Source organism: Numida meleagris, chromosome 2 (genome assembly GCF_002078875.1).
Source record: "Numida meleagris isolate 19003 breed g44 Domestic line chromosome 2, NumMel1.0, whole genome shotgun sequence".
NCBI classification, from domain to species: domain Eukaryota; kingdom Metazoa; phylum Chordata; class Aves; order Galliformes; family Numididae; genus Numida; species Numida meleagris.
In genome coordinates this window covers 116,276,912-116,298,822 of record NC_034410.1, presented here as the reverse complement: position 1 = coordinate 116,298,822, position 21,911 = coordinate 116,276,912, and the positions used below count along the sequence as shown (strand labels likewise).

Sequence of the window (21,911 nt, the reverse complement as noted above, 5' to 3'; positions counted from 1 at the left end):
ATCCGCAGAAAGTGAACATTTTATTTGAAGAAAACCGTAGTTTAAACAGTCAAGAATGCAAGCTCTTTTCAGAAAACTAGTTGTTTTTTTTCTTTTCGTCTGGCCTGGAAACTGGCTGGATGTCACCACAGACAGGTAATTAAGTCTTTTGTAGCCACCTTCCCTCCCTGTTTGCTTATGCAGGCAGTTGAGGCCTGTGATCCATGAGGTGCTGTGAAAGCTTTAAAAACCACCCAACCCACTACATACTACAATGTAGTCTTTTTTTTCCTTTCCATTTCAGTCTTTTATAAACATCCAGGAGTGGATGTGGTTCCTAGAGACTAAAAAAGTCTGAACAGACATTATGTTGTTTTTTTTTACATTCAATGAAAATTTGCATTGATGGAGACAGCAGAAATATAGTTTAAGTTTCTACAGTAAATTAAAGTTTAATGTGGTGATATCTTCACAGTTTAGGTTGTTTTCTTTCCTAATATTTATATTAGAAAAGCTTGAAATTTCCTTACTGTGTACACTGCAGAGAGGTACTTTTACCCTCACCTTCTAGCATCTCAGTACTTTGTCTCTACCACCTGCTCTATTCCAGGTCTGCTAATACTTCTTCCCTTAGGGTTTAATTGTTACCACACGTCACATTTGCAGTTTAGCATAAAATAGTTTGCTGGGTTTCTGTTTGTGTTTGCGTTCAGCCACAGATCAGATTGTCCTAGTAAAGCGGTGCATTTTCTGTACTTGCCTTTTCTTGCTAGCATTAAGTCCGTTTCTTTCTTAGGCTGCTACAGAGTTGAGATGAGATAGTAGGGTGCTAGGTTTTTTTTTTTAATTATTAATTCATTTTCATTTTTTGAAATGAGCTCCATAAACAAAAAGTGAGACAGGGCAGGAGGTAGAGAAAAATCCCTTGGTTGCCCAGACTTGGTGATTATTTGAAAATGTTTCTGCTCTATTTTTCCTGTGTGGCTTAGTTGCCTTTGCCATGCGATCAAAATTTGCAGATCAGAGGACTTTGAGATACTATAAGGTATGGATAGATGTGTGGGTGGCAGACACCTTGTTTACTGAGTAATACACAAAACTCAAAATCCTCTCTTTCAAATGCAATTATTCAGATCAATATGAAGAAGAAGAGACTGGAAGAAGTAATCAGAAGGATGTGATGTTTGTTTTTAAAGGAGAGAGGAACCTAGGAATGTGTTTAAGGAAGACAGAACAAATTTAGATTTATGTGCAGTACTACGCATTCAGAGAAAGAACCCCTAGATTATAAGCTGAAAGAGTTAAAATTCTGCAGCGCGGTGAATTGTGTCGTGAGGTACATAAAGCAAAATCAGTACGAAGCTGAAGTGTACCCCTAAGCTCTCTCATAATAACTACAATCAGCATGCTCAGCAAAGGGCAGAATTTGGTCCTGCATCGTTATTTCCTTGTAATACAGCTCAGATGTAGAAATTAAGAATTAGCTATTTTAAAGATGAAAAAATCACATTCCTTATTTTCTGAACCATACCAATACTCTGTTAAAGTACCACTTGCAGCAAAACTTTGCCTGTAAAAAAAAAGATTAGTTCACTCATCTTGAAGGAATAAAAACCTTATTCCCACTACAATCTATACATTTCTCTCACAGTTTTTGAGCTATAAAAAAAAAATGGTCTACTTTAGGCAAAAATTATTGGGGTCCAAGCTTGGACGTTTGCTACGAGTAAAATGAACAAGATCGTGGTTTATCCACCCCCTCTGAATATTAGGCAGAGGTACCGAGGCTTGAATATCCAGAACCAGCTGCTTCCATGCTTCTGCAGGAATGGTTACTCACCCTCATAAAGCAATTTGAGATCTTATATCTTTGACAGTGCAAGTAGTAATTAGCAGTAATGCTGAAGAGAGAAAAAAAAGCTTAGAAGCACTGTAGGGTTTTTTTCTTTTTTAATAAACAATGGATTCTGACTTTATTTGCATAGCCAACTTATTTTTTTCTATATACATTGTCTGCCAGAGATCCCTGTATAGTAAAGTCAAGTAATGAAATCTAAAGACACTATGGATTATTGTTTTGGTATATATGCAATGCTCGATGTAAAGTGGTTTCATGCAGAGAACTGAAATGAGACACAGATGATTCATTTACACATTTATTTACTATCCTGCTTATTCTATCAGACTGAAATGGAGAACAATGCATTTATTTTACAGACATTTGACATAAATTAAACATATTTTGATGTTGAACAATTGTACAGACTACAACATGCATATTAATATGTAGATTGGTGCAGAAATACTTAGTTGATCAGCAAATTCTAGTATGACAAAAATAACCACATTTCCTTTTTTATGAAGTTAAAATGCAGCTGATATGGAGACATTGATACAAATACCACTACATATGAGAAGTTATTATTCTAATGGAATCAGATGATTAGCTGAAAAAATAAAGCTATTGACAAACAGTTATCTACAAAAAGAAATTAAATCCAAATGTTTCTAACAAATACAATAATAATGAAAAAAGCATGTTTGATGCAATTACCATTGCAAAATGCCCTATTATTTTCCTGCCCCGCCCCCAAATACAAACGATGCGTGAAGCAAAAGCAGCATATTCTCCCACAAAACATCTGGGGCATTTTGTAAAGGCAGATGAATGAGATTAGACAAGACTTATCACATACGCTTTTATCTCCTAGTGACAGTTCTTTGAAAGAAAGATGTGTTGTTAGTACAGCAGTTTATGATGAAATGTTGCTAATTCTGTAAAATGGAACAATAGTGAAGACACTGCTATCGCGCCAAGAGAACTTGAAAAATACTGTTGTGCTTTTTTTTTTTGTTTGCAGCATTCAGAGCATTCACAGAGGAATACAAAGTAAAGTTCATCAACTCAACAGAACTATTAATAGTCATGCTACTGTATCTATGAAACTAACACAGTAATAACTTATAAACATGAATTAGTACATATTTTTAGTTGATATTTACAGTGATCTTAAAGCAATAGGCTATGTATTCAACTCTCAGGTTCTTTGTACGCCAGTCCCTCCTTGATTCAGCTTGTCAGCATGGCTCCTTTGACTTTTGAGAGTTACATAGGTAAAACTGCATAACTTTGAAAATTCAGAGGTATAAATCCAAAACTCTGCATCCTAGCAGATGGATTTCTTTTTTCATTTTGCAGTATGTGTTACAAACTTCCTTTTGCCTAAAGCTATAATATATTGCTCCTTCCTTCAGTTTTTATACAGGCAGAATTCCCATTGGCTTTCTGCTTAAGGACTTCAAGAATAGGCATAAATGTTTGTATTTTGAACCTCCACTGAGAGATGCTATCTGAGCAAAACTTAGAGCCAAAATATCAATATAGAACATATGCCCTTAACCTTGCAATCATAAAAGCAACAGAATAAGGAATAGACTGTTCGTTTCTTGCAATACCTTTTACAAGATATGGCCTAGAGATCAGAGCAACTAAGCACACCATCAAACCCCTCTAACCCTGCAGCTTAAATCAATTCCAGCTGATATCTAAATGGAAAGATACCAAGGCATGGCAGATGGGAAAAAATACTAAGGCTGAGCTTCTGATCTTCTGTCATTGCTTAGCCGTTTGCACAGACATTTGTTTTTATTCATACCATATATATATTTGAGGTAAAAATTTATTAACTAAAATGATTAAATGGAATCAATTACCCAGACTGCTCTTAGATTCAGGCTTTACATTAACCACAGGCCTACAGCCAATGTCTAACGTAGTGACATCACCATCCCGTTTGGTTCACAGGTATAATTAAGACAATCTTATCTTTCAAATTAAATGTTCTTTAGCTACTAATCAAAAAGGTCAATAATATTCGTGTGCTACCTCTTTGTTCTACAGAGGGATCCATCTGGGTTTGTGCTAGGTGTAATAAAAGAAAATTAAATAGCAATCAATAATAATATGGGTCTATACGGTCCTACTGCTGTTTTGGAAGAGATCATCATTGCAGCTAAAATCTAATACTTAAATATTGTAATACAACATTCAAAAAAAATTATTTAAACCTTAAATGGAAGAAATGCAAGGATGTCTGTGTTACTCCATCTGTCAAGTCACATTATATATGATTACTGAAAGAAACCATTGCATGATGCATACAGTTCTGTCTATGCTTGCCAATCATCTGACCTTCCTTCAGTGAGGAAACTGATAACTCTATCAGCAAAAATCTGCTCATAGAGCTGTGAGGGATTTGGTTCCCAGAGCACCTGATCTGTTTTATGGTATGAAAGCATTTCAGCCAGAGTTTAAACTGAATATTGTTATTAATAAGAATGTACTGGACAACAGACAAATATACTGATGGCTATCTTCAAGTAACAGTCATTTAAAAACTGCTTTTAGTAAAGCAAGCTCTTCAAAAGCACTGAGCAAACGCATTGAAACTGCTTGCAGGATGAGGGGAACACCAGACAATACAGTGCATTTTAAAGGTAGAAAACTTGTAAATTTGTGAGATGGTTTGGCTGCAACAATAACAGAAAAAAAAAAAAAAAGGACACCATTCTTCCTGTTCCTCAGTTCAAATGCTATAAATGGAGTCCAAGAGTTAATATCTGTCTGGCCATTTGCATCAGACTACAAAAACACTTTCCTGATAAAGAAGACACATCTATCATCGTGTTTGTTTTCGGACGGCTCCCAAGCAGAGGAGAAGGTTGCTGTTTGGAGGGCAAGGGGAAGAGATCCACAGATCAACAACAATAAGAATGCAGTGTCCTCTTTTTCAGGAAAGTCTTTTGAAAACCAATTACAGATCAGATGTCCATGTTAGGCAACTGGGTAATAACATCACTGAAAATTTCAGTAGAGACCTGTTGGTTCTATGATAAAAATGAAGATGGGGTAGAACTGAAATTAAACTTTTGCTACTGGCATTTTTGTCTCAATAAGTATGATCAATCTCTGTACAATGTATTAAAGCATGCCTTGTTTACTTACGGTTTTCTGTCTTTCTTCCCTCTTTGCTGCAAATGCATTTCCTGCTTGATCTGTGCTGACTAATTTGAAAAAAACATATTCCTTGCTTCTTTTTTTGCTTTTAAAATACATTTTTTTTTTTGCATGAAGAAAATATAAATTTTCATTTTCTATGCAACTGACCCCCGAATCATATGAGTGAAAAAAGACAGTTAGGTAGGCCCTGGCCATTTTTACCAGGCTGACTGTATTTGCACTAGGACTTGAAAAAGACAAGTAGCATTTGTACTGAACTGTGCTTTAGGGATGAGAGTGAAGGAGTTAATTAAGGAATTTGAAGGCAAACCTTGTTTCAAACAGATCTAAGGAAACAGAAAGAAGCTCAGGATATACACAGAGGAAGAAACCTAGTTTTAAATGAACAAGTTTTTTATCACTTAGAGAAGTGAGCAAGGAACACAAGAATGTGGCCAGGTGTTACCCAACTGTCATTGTGATTTGTAAATATGTTATAGGCAAAAATACAGTTTTCTGTATGCACTATGGGCTGCATAATCTTGTGCTAAAAAGAAACAGCTCTTTAAGTTGCTCTAGTGTTGGATCAGATATCACCTCTTTAACATCACTAATGTTTGAATTTTGAGACCAATTTTGAAGTGAGGACACAGTGCATTAGATTTCTGCATTAGCACAGAAGCTCCTATATTCTAGACACTGAAGCATTAAAAGGCCTTTTGTGTTTTTGTTTAAAAAACTGTATTTTGTATAAATTCCCTAGTGCAATAACTTTCTTCACCATGTTACATTCTTTATATGCTTCCCCCTGTAAACAGCTTTCCTGTATGAACTTACTTTGCAATTTGTGCGATACATGATTCCCCCCACCCTCCCTTTGAATTAATGTTACTATTTACTCAAAAATTGTTCTGATTACTCTGTGAGCATCATTTAAATGTGTTCATTTGGTTTCATCATTGAAAATCAATTAAAACTTTGATTCAGGTTTCTGCAGTTAGTATAAAATATAAAAAATAGATTGATTGCAAAGCTATCTCCCTGAACAATCTTCATTTTCCAGCAATATGAAGAGTCACACTCCTTTCAGGCGCACGGGGGAGTAACTTTATCTCAAGACTCCTTAAGTTGTTTAGAAATTCCACAACTGTTGGAGGCTGACTCCGGGACTAAAAAAACCCTCCCCTTACTGTGGCGAATGGGTAATAGGTCTGAAATGGCTTTGAAATTTTAGAAAAGCAGAAAAATACACTCAGGTAGTTTGCATAATTTGCTACATAGTGATTCATATTCTTGATGAATGAAGAGGTCCTGGACTGGCACTTCTTGCACATGCTATGGTGCAATAAATGCAGGTCCAGTCCTGCAACTAGTCAAGTAAATATTTTGATCAGGAGTTGTTCATGAGCTAGGTATGCAGGACTGGATCCCATGTATGCAGCCAAGGCTGGAAATACCAAATATCTTACCCTCTGACTCTAGAAATAATATTCAGCATAGTCAAAAGTATATAACGAATCAATGAAATTATAACAAGAACACTTCTAAAGCTTGATCCTTTTGCTTTGAAGATTTAAAAAAAAAAATATGACATCTGTTAATAAAGAGAATTGCATTTCTTTTGCTTGTATAATTTCAAAATAACTGTGCTTCTCTGAAAATGTTTTAAATATGGCAGTCAATAGCGGCCTGGTCTTCCCATCTGGCTTACAGAGTTAAAGCTCCCGTTGATTTTACTCAAGAGAGAGTCTTGCTGTCCTTGTTTACTTTCAGTCAATCCCTTTTTCTGGCAGACACTCATTGGTTTTGGGGGAATTCATCTGCACAAGAACTGAGGTCTTGATTTTACCACTACTGAACTTTCCATAGGGTAGAATCAAGTTTGCATAAGTACTGGTTTAGTTCAGGAGAGCTTAAAGAATTAAATCTGTGTTCCTGAAATAAGTTCCCTATGGCTGGACTCCTCCCTTTCCAAAAATGACACCAATCCAAGGGGGCTTTCCAAAAGTGTAAGGGTCAGCGGGGAGAAAAAGCACACAGTAGACGCAGGACACAGACCTCAGTCTTGCCAGAACAACACCGTTATCTTGAATGGGATTTTTCTGTGGATCCAGAGTGTGGGATCAGGTCCCACTTGGACTTAATTTGGTCTTCCTTATCCACTAGGATGTAAAGGCAGATCAAACAGGCCCATGTGATCTCATTAAAACTGCACATAGAAAATACAGACCAACGCTTTAGGCATATAAAAATTGACTGGCATTTAGTTTTTGTCACTGAAAATATCTAGCAAGAAAACATAAAAATAAATATAGAAGATTAATGACTTTAAAATACTTAAGAACTAAGTTTTGGAACAGTGAGACACAACATGATTAAGCAGGATGCCATATAAATAGTTAAAATTGAATGCAGCAACAAGTTGCAACGAACTGCAACTAATTAAAAAAAAATGATTTTTATTTTGAGAATTAATGACCAGACATTGTTCTGAAGAAATAACATTATATTCCCAGTGTTTCAAATGACTGAGGAGAAAACTTATTATTGTTATGGAAATCTAACCTTACAAAACTTGATTACTTAAGCAAAGAATCTGTGGTATGCTCATGATTTGGTCCAGCCACCAGAGCTTTTCAAACTGCCTCTTCTCCATAGAGCAGGCTTGAGCGAAGTCTGTGGCATCAGCCCAGCCATGTCAAGCAGAGAACGATGTTGCAATAAAATGCTTGCTTTTTTACATCAAATGCATTAGATGCTGATTTATACTAATTTACATAACAGAAATGACACATGAGTAAAACTTAACTGAGTTCCACTATGGGAAGTAGAAGCCTGATGTGATCAACCAGCTTTTGGTTGATCTAAAGTGATTTTAAGGCTCCTATCCTTGTCTCACAGCCTTTACAAGGTTTACTGTTATAATCCTGACCTGGGAGAAGCAGTATATCCCTTTTATGCATAGGGAAGCAAGGCTCAATCTCAGGCAATAAGGCCATAGAGCAGCAAGGAATTGATGGTCATCAGACTTATCTGCTGGGCCCTCTGCCTATTTATTAGCTGTGAGGCTGGACTTACTGCTCTGACAAAGCTGCTGTAAGGGAGCATCCAATTTCAGAAGAAATCAGAGGACAGCAAACAAAAAGACATGCATTCTGATTTCCTGGAAAAAAAAGAGCATTTCATAGGGCACGTCTGTGTAGCTGAATTCTTTTGCTTATTATTAGGATTAATGAATTGAATGAACTTCTTATGGTTTAGGAAATTAAAGCAATCTATAGTTTTTTTTTTTTATTATTATGACTATAGCATAGGAAGCTATTGGTGCTGGATAAAAAAATTAGTAGCTGTTTTTCAGGCTGTTTGTAAAGAAGGCTTTGGTTCAGCACTTTTTTTTTACAAAGCTGAAGAATACCACAGAAAGCAAAACTGTCTGGTAGATGTCAGTGGAAGCACCGACATTTCCCTTCATTATGCATGAGGAAAAGCATGTACTGAGATTTTGGAACAGCCATTGGAGAAAGGGTTGAGGCAAAGTTGGTATGTCAGGTAATACCATCTGTTAGTTTGTGCCTTATGTCCTCACACCATAACAGCTTCAGTAGCAGTGCTATTAGTGAAGAATGGACATGGTTTGTAAAACAAGGGGGATTTGGAGATAGAGGGGAAGGAGAGTTACCAAGAGTTCTCAAAGATCACATAGAAGCAAATATTTTTAAATCAATGGAGAAAAAGAATGTGAGTAATATTTCTTTTAATATCAAATATACTAAGAGATTGAGATTGAGATAGCCATTTGGCACTATTTATTGCCACAGAAATAATTCTATCTTGTTGTTGTTTAAATTTAAAATGGAACATTTTTTTCTTAGTTATGAAATGTTGGCAGTATTCTATAAAAACATCAAATGCCTCAAGTTCTGGTCATTAAATCTTTGTTTTTCCTCACAGGATCGTTAATTAAACTGACAAATGCAATAACAAAAGTTATGCGAATTAGAAAAAAACATACTATGATTTACAGCACAGATGAACTAAAATACTGTAGTCCCTTAATTAACAGAAATGTTCATGAGCTTTTTAACAGAAAGCAAGATAGGTGAGATGCTTTAAGTAGAAGTTGCAATTTTGCAACATAAGTCTGTACAAAACCTCCAGGCAGCACGCTGTGAAGGAAGTACCTGTGTCCCAGGAAATTCTTTTTCCACAAATCCTTGTTAACAGTAGCTTTCCCCCCAACCCCAGACTATTTACAAATATATGCATTTTGCAAGCCCGAAGCACCTTGTTTCACATCGTTATGAATGCATGCATTGACATTTCATCCTTTCATGTGCAAATTCTAAAATTCATTGTAACCAAGAGAACCAAAAAGTTAAAAGGGTTCAAAACCTGTCTACAATCATAAGTGAAAGGATCAAAAATGTCAGATGTTGCACAACACTAGCTCTTTGCAGAGCTCTCTTTATTTTATTCACTGTTCTTGAGTCATTTTTTCCTGTTTTTTTTTTCAGTTTGTTACAAAAAGCAGTCTTTTTTTTTAATTAAACAGTATTTAAACTAAAGAACTCTTCATGCCATGCAAAAATAACATTTTATGCACTTTTTTTTTGAGGCTTTCCATGTTTTAGTTCATAGGCATTACTAACTGTGGTTTAAGAAAAAGTATTTTTATTGCTCTTGTAACTAGTCACATGCTAGTTTCACGTGTGGGACAGTAACCAGTTTCTCCTGGACTCGTATGAATTTCTGGGGCAAATAAATGGTTTTCCATTTTGTGACCTTCTTGGTTACTGTCTTTCTTCCCCTCACCCACAGCATGGTAAATGTCTTGAGTACAGTTGTGACTCATGCTTTTGGGTGAAGAGCTGACCTGTGAATCCTCTGTTAAATGGTTGCCATCATGTTTATCCCCGCAGCAATTTGTCTTAATATCCTGTTGTTTCTCATGTTTTATACCATGTAACTCCATAAACTCTTCTTCTTCTCCAGTGTCTATCTCAGTGAAGCTCCTCCTCTCTTTTGAAGGGAAAGTGAAAATCTTTTGTTTGGGAAACAGAGGGGATGATTTTTTGGAAGGTCCCTGACAAAGTCCTGCTGCATCAGCACCAAGTAAAGGTCGTTCACCTTGGGGTGAATTTTCCTCCAAGAGAATGGTGCTGATGTGCTGAGGGGTGGCCTGGGGAAAGTCTGCTCCTGCCATCACTGGCAACGGCCTTGCAGTGCTGGGTGGAGTTGGAGGAGCACCACCTCTATTGTCTTTAAAATTAACTTTAAGGGATCTGGATTTTAATGGATTGCTACCTTTCAGAGAACTTTTGGGGCTTTCCATGGCAGTGTCAAAATGTAAGTGACCATGCAAAACAGTTTGGGTCCCACTGCCATCACTGATAACAGCTCTGTCGATTGGAGTATAGTCAAAGGTTATATCAGTTGGAGAAAACATTCTGTCTTTTGTGAATGGCATAAACTGAGAACTCCTTACTCTTTGGTTGTCTTCTGGGTTGGCAGAATCACTTGGGAACCTCATCTGCAAGTGAGAGCCAGGAAAGAGAGAAAGCGGAGACCTCTCTGTTTCTGTGAAGTCAGTGGCACAGCTGGCAAAGCTGTCAATACTAGATGTGCTTCTTATGTCCGTGATGATGTCTGTTGGTCCAGCTGGCAACTGATCTCTCTGCCCTGTAACTTCTTCCATTTCTATTTCTTCTTCGTACGTAGGTGGCTTTGCAGACTGGTCTTGGTAACCAGCATTAAGATTAGGCTGAGACTGAGTTTTAGTAATTTCATTATATAGCATCTCCAGCTTTTGAGCACTGAGGTGCTGTGGGCTGGAGGATGCTGCGGCATTGTTTAATTGCTCATGGGAGTCTTGTTGGCTAACTTCTTGGTATTTGTTCTCATAAGACTTGTTTGAGCTTGTTTCAGACATCGTCCTTCTGGCCCATTTCCACCGGCTTGGTGACAGGTGGTTGTCATCGGGTGTCTCCTTTGGGTTGGCTGCTTCTCCAGACTTACCTGAATCTACTGCTACATCTATCATTTCCATGCTGCGAGCAAAGGCATCTTTCAGGTTCATGGAAACAATGCTGCCATTTCTTTTAGCTCGCTCAAGTGCTTCTCTCCTCTTAATTGCCTTCTCCTGTCTTTTCTGCTCCTTGTAAAACTCTGAGAAATTGTTCACAATAATTGGTATAGGCAGGGCTATAACCAGCACTCCAGCAATACAGCAAAGTCCTCCTACGATTTTACCTAACAGAGTCTTAGGATAAATGTCACCATATCCTACAGTAGTCATAGTGATCGTTGCCCACCAGAATGATGCGGGGATACTGGTAAATTTTGTGGCATCTTCATCCTTTTCAGCAAAGAATACGAGACTTGAAAATATCATTATCCCCATGGCTAAAAATAGTATCAACAAGCCTAATTCGTTGTAACTCCGTCTGAGAGTAAAACCCAAAGACTGAAGGCCTGTTGAATGTCTGGCAAGTTTAAGAATCCTTAGGATCCTCATAATGCGAAATATCTGAACCACGCGTCGGACGTTTTGGAACTGCAGTACACTTTTATTGGACTCCGTGAGGAAAATGGTGACATAGTATGGCAAGATAGCCAGTAAGTCAATGACATTTAACGGCCCCTTGAAGAACTTCCACTTGTTTGGTGAGGACAGAAAACGCAAAAGGTACTCCATGGTAAACCAAGCAATACACACAGCTTCAACGTGTGCTAGCTGAGGGTTGTCATTTGGCTGCCCAAATTCGTCTATTTCTTGAAGCTCTGGCAACGTGTTAAGAGACAAAGCAATAGTGGACAGAACGATGAACAGAATGGACACAATGGCCAAAATCTGTAAAATAAAAAAATGTTTTGGTTAGACTGACGCAAGTGCATTTGTCAGGGTCTGCTTAAATCATTTTAAATGTGAATGGTCAAATAAACAGATTGAAGGAAGCTGTTTTGACTTCTGCATTCTTTATTTTAACATTTTGCTTTTTGCACAAAGAGTAAACACTGGAATCATCTAGACATGGTCAAAACCTGATTATTTTACTGTTTGTAGCAAGCCCTTCAGAAAGGCAAGCCAGGTCGTCTTATTATTTTTTAAATTACAAGAGAAGGTAAGATATATTATTGCAAGTTACTGAGTAAAGAATGTAAGGTTCCTGTTAATGTGCAGAATATTAATCTATTAATTTTCTGTATTAAATGTAATCATACAGAACTTTGGACAATGCAGAGAAATGATTGGGTAATACAGTATGTAAACTGCCCGTTTAATATGTGCAGAGACCTTTCAAGTCATGCATAAATTTATGGGTCAAAAGCTGAAATTATGAAAACAAGAGGCAATGCTCCAGGAACTAGGCCTGCCCAGTTGCAGTGTCTGCACACATTTTAGGTGGTAAAAGAATTGAAGGTAGAAATAGGTAGAGAGGGTTAAAACATAACAAAATATGTAGTAGTATGAAAGTAAACTTAGTTTCTCGTAATCATTAAAAGGTGAAAGTAGATGAATACTTTCTATAAATAATTCTTCGGGTTCTTTCTCAAAAGATAGGTTCCATAAAATTACTGGCATTGATTTTAATAAGAACCAGGCACTTCGTGCCTGATGCCCTTTCACGTTGCCCAGAGTTGCTGTCATTCTCATCTACAAAACTGACATTATGAGAAAAGAAACGGATCTACCAGAGAACATAATATTTTTACTACAAAGTTTAGTTATTCATACACCAGGTAATGTTTGCAACTTGGAAAAAATACATTATTTCTTTGATTAAAAGTCCTAACTATGTCTGGGTTTTCATTAAAAATGTGGAAATAAATTATTTAATAAATTATTTTCTGTTTTAAAACTCAGTTTATACTCATTCTTAAGAGCATTTGCTCTCATTTGTCAGAAATAGTGCTGTGAAATCCATTCAGTGATATCTGATGTGCTTGCAAGCGCACACTAGGGCTGATAAAATTGCTGTGATATCCAAGAAGAGTGAAATGCAACTGGGCAGAATACAGATATATAGTATATAGGAAGAGATTGGTCACAGCAGTGATAGCAGCTCTAGAGATGGAAATACCACCTCACTGTACCCCTGAAAAAACAGCAGTAAGCCTATTTCAGCTCTGGGTTACTAAGCATGAAGTCAGCTCTCCAAGTACAAACAGAAACTGCTCACAATATGAGGGTCTGTATTTGCATCATCTTGTACTTAGCATTCTGTCTTTGGCCTTTTTTCAGCTTAAAACAGAACAGGTAGCACCTTTCATATGTTGAAATATTCTAAACAGATGTGTATTTTTCCCTATCAGTGCTGCTTCTGCCATTTTTTTCTTTTGAGCTGTATTTATTGGGAGAGTAAGACTCACTTACTCCTCCTGCCAAGTGAGCTGTGGGCCAACTATCTTCATTCTTCGTACAGCCCATCCAGAAGTACTCCGGTTAATCTGTATTGTGGAGGGGATATACATCCCGCTACAACTGCTGCCCACGACAGAAAAAAGGCCATTCTTAGTAAAATGTTTGTTGAGATGATAAAATAGAATGAAGGCAATAACATTGAATACCTAGGCAGGGCTGAATAATGACATTGATGATGGCCTGTAGCTAGGGCACAGGCTGACAAAAGAAAATGCTACTGTGGAGCAATAACTACTTTCCAGACTGTGAAAGCTGACTGTATCAGATTTCACTGTGAAAAGGTTTGAAGCTTAAATAGAGTATACTAGGTTCTCCACAAAATTACTGTGAAATAACTAATGCGTGCTTGAGTTCTCTAACCTACTCAATAATATAACGATGCTTTCAAAACTCAAAGAACAAATAAACACATAATAAATATGGCACAGAATTGTTGAGCTTGCAGTTTCTATCACTCAAACCGACAGTTTCCTCATTTTGGCCTGCATCAGCATGTAAACAATAGCATAGAAAAGACTGCATAACACAGAGACACAATTACTTGACATGCATTGTTCTTAGAAAATAAAATCATGAAGGTATGTCTGTCATCAAACTGATTTTAATTAGGAAACGCTAGTGTTTCAAAGTCTGTTGTAAGAAATTTATTTTATGCCTGGATATTCATCAGCATATAAAAGATCCTAGGAAAGTGATGATTCACTATATAGCATCCCTTCTTTCACTGTGTGGCAATGTTAAAATTCCATGCAAGACAGGTCAGTTTATAGCTGTGGAATACATAATTTTCATGTTCAGAGTTATCACTCATGTTTTTTTTTTTACTGACAATAACAAACTGTTGAAGCCACACGTCATATGCTAGTAACATACAAATCTGAATTTAATAAAATGCACAAAATAGCAAGCCTGAGATTTTTTAGTGTTTTATACATTTCATAGAATCATAGAATGGTTTGGGTTAAAGGGGACCTTAAAGGTAATCTAGTTCCAACATCCCTGCTGTGAAGAGGAGCAGATTCCACTGGATCAGAGTGTCTAGGGCCCCATCTAACCTGGCCTTGAACATCTCTAGGGATGGGGGCATCCACAACCTCACTGGGCAGCGTGTGCCAGTGCCTCACCACCCTCTGAGTGAAAAATTCCACCTAATATCTTACCTAAATCTCCCTCCTGACACTGCACTATCTGATAAAGAGTCTCTCCCCATCTTTCCCATGATCCCTTTCAGGTACTGGTACTGGAAGGCCTGGTGCCTTCTCTTCCCCAGTCTGGACAAGCCCAGTCAGTCTTTCTTTGAAGGAGAGGTGCTCCAGCCCTCTGATCATCTTAGTGGCTCTCCTCTGGACCTTCTCCAACAGCTCCGCATCTTTCTTGTGCTGGGGGCCCCAGGCCTGGATGCACTACTCCAGATGGGGCCTCATGAAGGCAGAGCAGAGGGGCACAATCACCTCCCTGGATATCATCTATAATTATGAATGTGTCCTTGGGGGGAATAATACAGCAAGAGAAAGTATTTTGGCTTCTTCTACTGTAATAATCTCAAACTTTTATTTGTCTGGGACTCTGCTGTGTAATTGAAGTTGTGCATCATTCACACACAGTATGTTTTAATTACTGCAATTGATTAAATTTTACAATTCCTTAGACGAAGAGTAGCAGAAGATCAATAGGAAGAACAATAGCAACTATGAGAAGAATGGGAAGAAAAGTGATTCCCTTTTCTGCGTCTACATAAAGAGCAATTGAAAATAGTGTTATGCTGGTAAATCCCCATAGAACAGGTGTAGCTTATAGAGAAGTGCTGAAATTATCTGAAACTCTAACAATCTGCTAGGATAGCTATGCTTATTCAAAGAGTAAAAAAACCCATGCTCTGACTGAGTCACTACAAGCAGAACTTCCTGTGTGCTGGAACATGATTCTGCAAATGCGTTATAGACTGAAATGCATGGAAAATATTGTGCACTTCAATCAGTCCACAATCAAATCTTAGTGATACAATTCTTGACATTACTGTTAATCTGTATTTCAGGAAATAAATTCTATTCTGTTTTAATGAGACATTCTGGCAGCTTATGTCATTTAGCTGTGGTTCCACAAAAAAAAAAGAAAAAAAGTTACAAATTCAACTCATTAAAAGTATTTCCTTACAAATTATAATTTATAAACATAAAAGTGTTTCCAAAAGAATGAATGTGTTGACAGTCCTTTGTTATGTGCTGAGTATGAGGCATTTGAATCTACTGCTGATTAAATGAATAGTGAAACATTCCTTGAACATTGATGCAATCTGCTCCAGATAATGTCATTTCTGATTTTTGGGTGGCAGGGTAGCAGTCTCCTGAAAATGTTGTGGTTTTCCAGTACTAAATTGCCACTAAACCCAGCAAAGGCTTTTTTTCTTGTGCATCCATCCACAACATAATTTCTCATCTCATCGCTCAGTATTACAAGCGCTGTAAGGATTTCTCTATAGAATGAGCATACAAACTGAGGCAGAAAATACAGGTATAATAGAACAGGCTTCAAATTGCTCCTTGCAGTTCTGCAACAACTGACATTTTGAAAAGGCTTCTGACATAACCAATACTACAATGTAATTGTTATATAAAGCAGAGAAAAAGTATACATTAGGTTCACACTAAAGCACAGCTGCTCAGGAAAAAATCACTTGAGCCATATCTAACAGCCAAGGCAGTATATATAACTAGCATAGGCTTCAAACTGTAATTAGATAAAAATGTATTAGCAGTGTTGTTTCCTTAATTTTATTCCAGGCTAGGATCTAGGGTAAGATTTAGGCTATTCAATAACAGACAGCAGTAGTTTCACTACTTTTCAAGTCTCAGTCTCTACAGGCACTTATCAGGATGTTACATATTCTCCCCCCTTTGCATTTAAATTTACGGGATTAGCTTCATATACAGTGTTCTGGTAGTATCTTTATCTTGGGCTTTAGAAAAAGGATAACAGGCAAAATAGTCATTGCTCTGCTCCTTAAAGACTTCTGATAAGAAGACAACCATTTGTGGAGAACTTATCAAGTTTCTCGGGCACTTAGCTGTAGTTACCTATAAATTCTAAGAAGTGTCTGCTGTTGGCAAAGGACTATTTAGATCTACATTTGGGCAGATAGCTGAAGTTGGTCCAGGTTGTTCAGAGAAACCATGCTTGCATCTTGTATAAAAGTGTCCTTAGCCTGTAACAGAGCTATATTGTGTATCTACCTAAATCTCTCTGTGTCTGGTTCTTGGTAACTGGGACTATCCAAACAAGATGTTGAAGGAAGCAGCAAAGACAACACTACACATGGAGCCACCTTCTAACTATAAGCATTTTACTACAAGGAATTTCAAGGTTGGCCAGAGCATGAGTCTGTAGATATTTAGGGGAAGGGGCTTTTATACTTTATTTCAACAGGGCAAAGTATCAGCACTATTTATGTTTGCACAAACTGATTAAGTACAAGGATATTTTAGCAGCCAATCATAACACTTATCAGTACAGTGACATGGCACGGCCTTCAGCAGCTGCCACTGCTGTTCCTGGCCAGCCTGCAAAAAATATGTCATAAGACAGCACTGTTCATGCATCTCTACCCTTTCAGAGTACACCTTTCATCTCTTTTTACTTCTCCAGCATAACTTCTGATTGCAGATGCCTAGAATAGATCTAAGAGTCCACATAGAATAGTGTTTAATTTTTGAAAAATAAGATGGAGGACAGGGGAATAATTTAACAGAACACCACAGATTTAATTCAACTTACAGCTCTATGACAATTGCCCTTTGAAGAACATATCTGATAATGGCTCTGACAGCACGTGTAATCACTGAACAGCTTCCTTCTGCTACTCTTCATCTCTTTCCTTGATTATATTATTTAGAATTCTGACCTTTCATTTCCACTTTTCCCTGGATCATTTTTATTAATATTTTTAAGGACTCCATCAAAATGTTCTGCACAGATCTTATAAGGATATTCATTAAGCCTGACATTAGCCACTATGTGTGAAGGCTAAGCTCTTGGTGTTGTACTAATTTGGGGACTAAGTCATGTACAGCCTTTTCCTTTTGTCTCTTTGCATTGGGATGAATGTCACCTTTAAAGCTGAGGGTGGGTGTATGGGAGGTTTTCATTGAGGATTTCGTGACTAGCTTCATATATGCTCCCTGTCATATCCTCAGAAGTTCAGTAGTGGTTCCACCCAAGTACGATCCTGTACTTCTAGTTTAAATTAACAGTAATAAAATACATTTCTCCTGCATTTTGATACAGGTAAATTACTACTTTTTGTGTTTGCGTTATTAAGATAACAATCATAGAATACATCTCTCCTGCACTATGTGGTGGGCAAATTGCATTTTATTAATGACTTATTATTCCTCTAAGGAAGGACTACTTTGGGGTTTGCACCACCTAGACTTTCAGCATCAAGATTTAGTAAAATGTGGGTTTGAGCATTCGATTATGGCTGAGTAAGGAGGTGGTTTGGTATAATGCAGTCTTCCAGTGGATAGATAATGTGGCAAAATAAGAGCTCTGGGAGTGTCATAAAGACTGAGTCTTTATGAATTTGATCATGGGGACCATTGAAGTTCACCAGAAAACTAGTGCTACGTTAGCTATACAGTAGAAATCCATGTACAACATCTCTAAAATTTGCAGGATATATTTACAAAACATTGTGTCTAAAAGCAGTGAGAGAGATCTTGGAGACCAAGGAGACTGTACTATACACAATTGCTAGCCAATGGTTTATGAGCCTTCACTGTTAGCTGGCTCTTCAGTAGTTAGCACAGGCCTGATGAAACCTGCTATAAATAACTGTGAGCATAGGATTAGGATGACAACTGGGGAACCTGTTAGACTGGAAAGATGAGAGACCACACGTAATCACAGATGAAGGCTGTCTACATGGTTTGGAAATAATCATACATATTCAGTTCAGCATGAATGGAGAGAAATCTGAATATTATTTATTGTGCACGCCAATCAGCATTACTCAGATTTGCTAACAGATTAAAAGCCATATCAAGTCAGTTCTAATATTTTTTTTGAACAGCAAAAGGCCATCTCAGCTGGATGCATGAAATCAATTATATCATGATATATGTTCTGTATAAGAACAGGAGAGATTTAACTCCACATTACAGATAAAACACGCACACACAAACTTCACGAGTCATTTAAAAGATATTATTTATAAAATAATTCTGTGTCTGTAGAGCTTTATGCTGGTTCCATTTTACCTCCCTAAATATTATTTTTAGATGAAACAATTTGCCTATGTGTAAGAAAAGGCATCCAGATTTATCAAACAATGGATGAAATGACTTTAATAAAATCCCTACCTGTCCTTATTCACAAGTGTTCTTAACCTTTTGATGATCATGGCTGGTATGCTTCTTATACTGAGGTTGTGTTTTGTACTAGATGTCTAATTTTCAGAGTGGATTATAAATACTTCCATGAATGTACTAGAGTTCAAAATTTCCATCTGTCATTATGAAGGGCTTACAGTTCCATAACATTTTCCTGGCTGACCAGTCTGTGAAATCTGTTCAGCACTCCTTGCATGCACGAAACACTGCCTACATTATCAAGAGTTTCATTTAAAACAAACAAACAAAAAACAGCAACAACAACCAAAAAAAAAAAAAAACAAAAAAACCAACAAGAAACAATCCATGAAAACAAAGGGCCGAAGAACAAGGTGCTCTGCAGCAAGCCAAAGGGACAGCACCGAGGTTGAAAGAGGAGCTGTCCTCAGACGGGGTGCTGAACACGGGCAGCTGGCACTGTAGGTTGCAAAAGCAATGCAACCTCAGATTATTAGCCTGGAGTGTACATCTTTTAGCAATATAATTCGGTGAGAAAGGACAACCTCCCACCAGCGGACTTCTGTTATCTATCAAAGAGATTTGCTGCTCAGCCTTATTTGAAATTATGACAGATATAGAAGACAGACATAATCTTTACTCACACCTCCAAAACAGTTTTTCTAACTTGGCTTCACGACTTCTATATATATGTCAGAATTGCAGCTCTATGTAAAATGCCTACATCAATCTATATTTTATATAAAGCACATGCCAATATTTCCCACACTTGTGGAATCAGTGAAATTGTTAGGGAAATGAATCCAGTCTGTTGAGAAATGGGAGAAGAAATCAAGTAGTTAGTAAAGCCAAAGTATACAGTAAAGTTAAAGGTAGCATTCAGAGGCTATAACTACGCTGCAGACTGAGGTGGAATGTAACCCTGTTTAGATGAGTTCTAAACAAACCATCAAGGACAATAAAACCAATGAAGATATCACACAATAGAATTTGTGCTACTTAGAAAAAATATTTATGCAACTTGAGTATCAGCATAATCAGAAATCAGATGGAGAACTTGAGTGAGTGCTTTTGAAGTAATATAACAGAAAGCAGTCTGCTGAATAACTTCATGGAATTCAAGATCTCATTTTCCCTACCATAATCCAGAGCAGATGAAGAGTTGATTAAATTAGCTGGGTCAGAGTTCGCCTACCACAAGTCATTTAGAGAATCTTGATGATGGATCTTTTATAACATTTTTGCCTTATTCTGGTTACTGTTTGAATGGATGTATCTCAGGAAGTACAAGTTTTACTTAGGTAAGACAGGACTCCAGACCATTAGACATTTTGGTGGAAACAGGATGCTTTAAGTAAGGCCAAAGCCAGGCACATACTCAGAGATCATCTGATGGCTTAGTAAATGTTCATCTTGTACATCCTGACCCAAATAATGTAAATGGGGTTGAATCAGATCTTATTGCTGATACTGGTACTGAATTTAGTGTTTATTAATTTCTAATCTTTCAAATTCAGTAGCTACTGGAATTACAAATACTTAGGAAGAGGAGTCAGAGTCTTTGTGAATTTATGTAGAGGATAGCCAAATTTTACTCAGAATGAAGCTTGAGACGCTGTGCTTCTGTTTTGGACCTTTTACCCATGGGGACACACTGCTGGTAGAGCTATCATGAGAAAACTGATGGGATGAATCTGGGAGCAGAGCTATGTATTTTGAGTAGCTTTTCTTACTTTCATTTTCAAGTCTGTCATTGATATGGTTAAGAATGCTTATTTCCTCCAGTGACTTTGAAAGCTGTGCTGTCAGGAATTTAATCTCCTATTGTGGCTACGCAGACAAAATTTGCAAAGGTAGGCATTATATTAAGAACAGTTCTTTGGCGGTGTTGGATGTTAAGGAATGGACTAAGTATTCCAGCTTAAGAAAAGACTTACAGAACCATGCCAAGATAGCCATTACAGCAAACTGGATGACATACAGAGATGGTAGAACCTGACACCCCAAGTGACTATGAATAGCACACAAAATACTGAATTTCTTCCTAAACTGTTCAGATTCTTTCTCTGTATGATCTGAATTTATATGTAGATGCAGGAAGTTAGTGTCAAGTAATAACTGCTTTTTTGATTCTTTTCTATGGTGTATAGAGGCTTTATTGGATAATCATGCTATATTCCTAGACTGCTCATATGCAGTGAGCTCAGACTAACAACATACAAAATGGGAACATGCCTTTAAGTTACACAAGCCTTCCAGTTAAGGTAAAAATATATGCTCAGCTTTAGCATGAATAACTTGGGCAGGTGCTGAATAGGGTGTTCAAGGAATGTCCATTTTCTCCTGTGGATTGACCAGAAACAAGTCTAAATGTTCACTGCTCTACAGAGAAGACAGGTTTATAAATATCTATTAGGCTTCAAACATTCATGTTCTACTTGCGCCATGGGCTATGGTTTTGTTCTCAGGAAATCAAAGGAAATTTTGCTATTGCCCTGAATTGGAGTGCAAAAGTGGAGTTTGAATATGTTGGTTAGCTTTATTTGGAATGTGCTGATCGCCAAGGAAAAGAAGACTGAATATTTGAAGAAAAACAAATTTTGGGCCTCAGTAGTGGAGTGAGGAAGTAAAGGAAGGAAATCTGACATGCCTTAGTCTAGCATTGCTCCAAAGACTTTAAAAATCTTTTTCCTGTTCTGTATTTTAACCAGTAGATGTCTCTGTTTTATCATGCAGCTGTTGACAAGGATGCAATATTCCTGTACTCAAAACATATATTTAGTAAAAAACCATTTGTTTCCCATAGAATGAGTATATATGAATGTAAAAATACTTACTTTATGCTCTTGGCATAGCCTGCTGATTTTCTGTCCAACTAAAGCCCCTGGAAGCTTTAGCAAGAGCTCCAGCTGCTAAGCAACTTTGAAAATCATCCTTATGGAAATGTACTGTAGGATTTTAAAAGGACAAAAGAGGAACTGATGGGATTATATGGACATTCATCTAAAAATTTAATAACTTTATTACAGCGGTCTTTATCACATGGGAAGGCTCTCTGAACCAACTTACAGAACAGTATGGAACATTCAATTTTTACTCAAATGCCTCAGGAAAATTCCAAGATGTGATAGATGAATTATCTTCTCTGCTTCATAAATGAATAAGA

General features: G+C 37.2%; 1 protein-coding gene across 4 annotated transcripts in view; it reads right to left on the bottom strand.

Annotated features, from left to right (window-relative positions):
- Positions 2,120–21,911, bottom strand: part of KCNB2 (potassium voltage-gated channel subfamily B member 2) — a 177,474-nt gene continuing 157,682 nt past the window's right edge. For 3 of the 4 annotated variants that reach the window (XM_021388104.1, XM_021388106.1, XM_021388107.1), the window contains one exon: positions 2,120–11,828. In XM_021388104.1, coding sequence (XP_021243779.1) covers positions 9,669–11,828 — 2,160 coding nt within the window. In that variant the 3' untranslated portion in view covers positions 2,120–9,668. Of the gene's footprint in view, positions 11,829–13,352; positions 13,464–21,911 lie in introns of all 4 variants that reach the window. The other variant, XM_021388105.1, reaches the window with a different exon arrangement.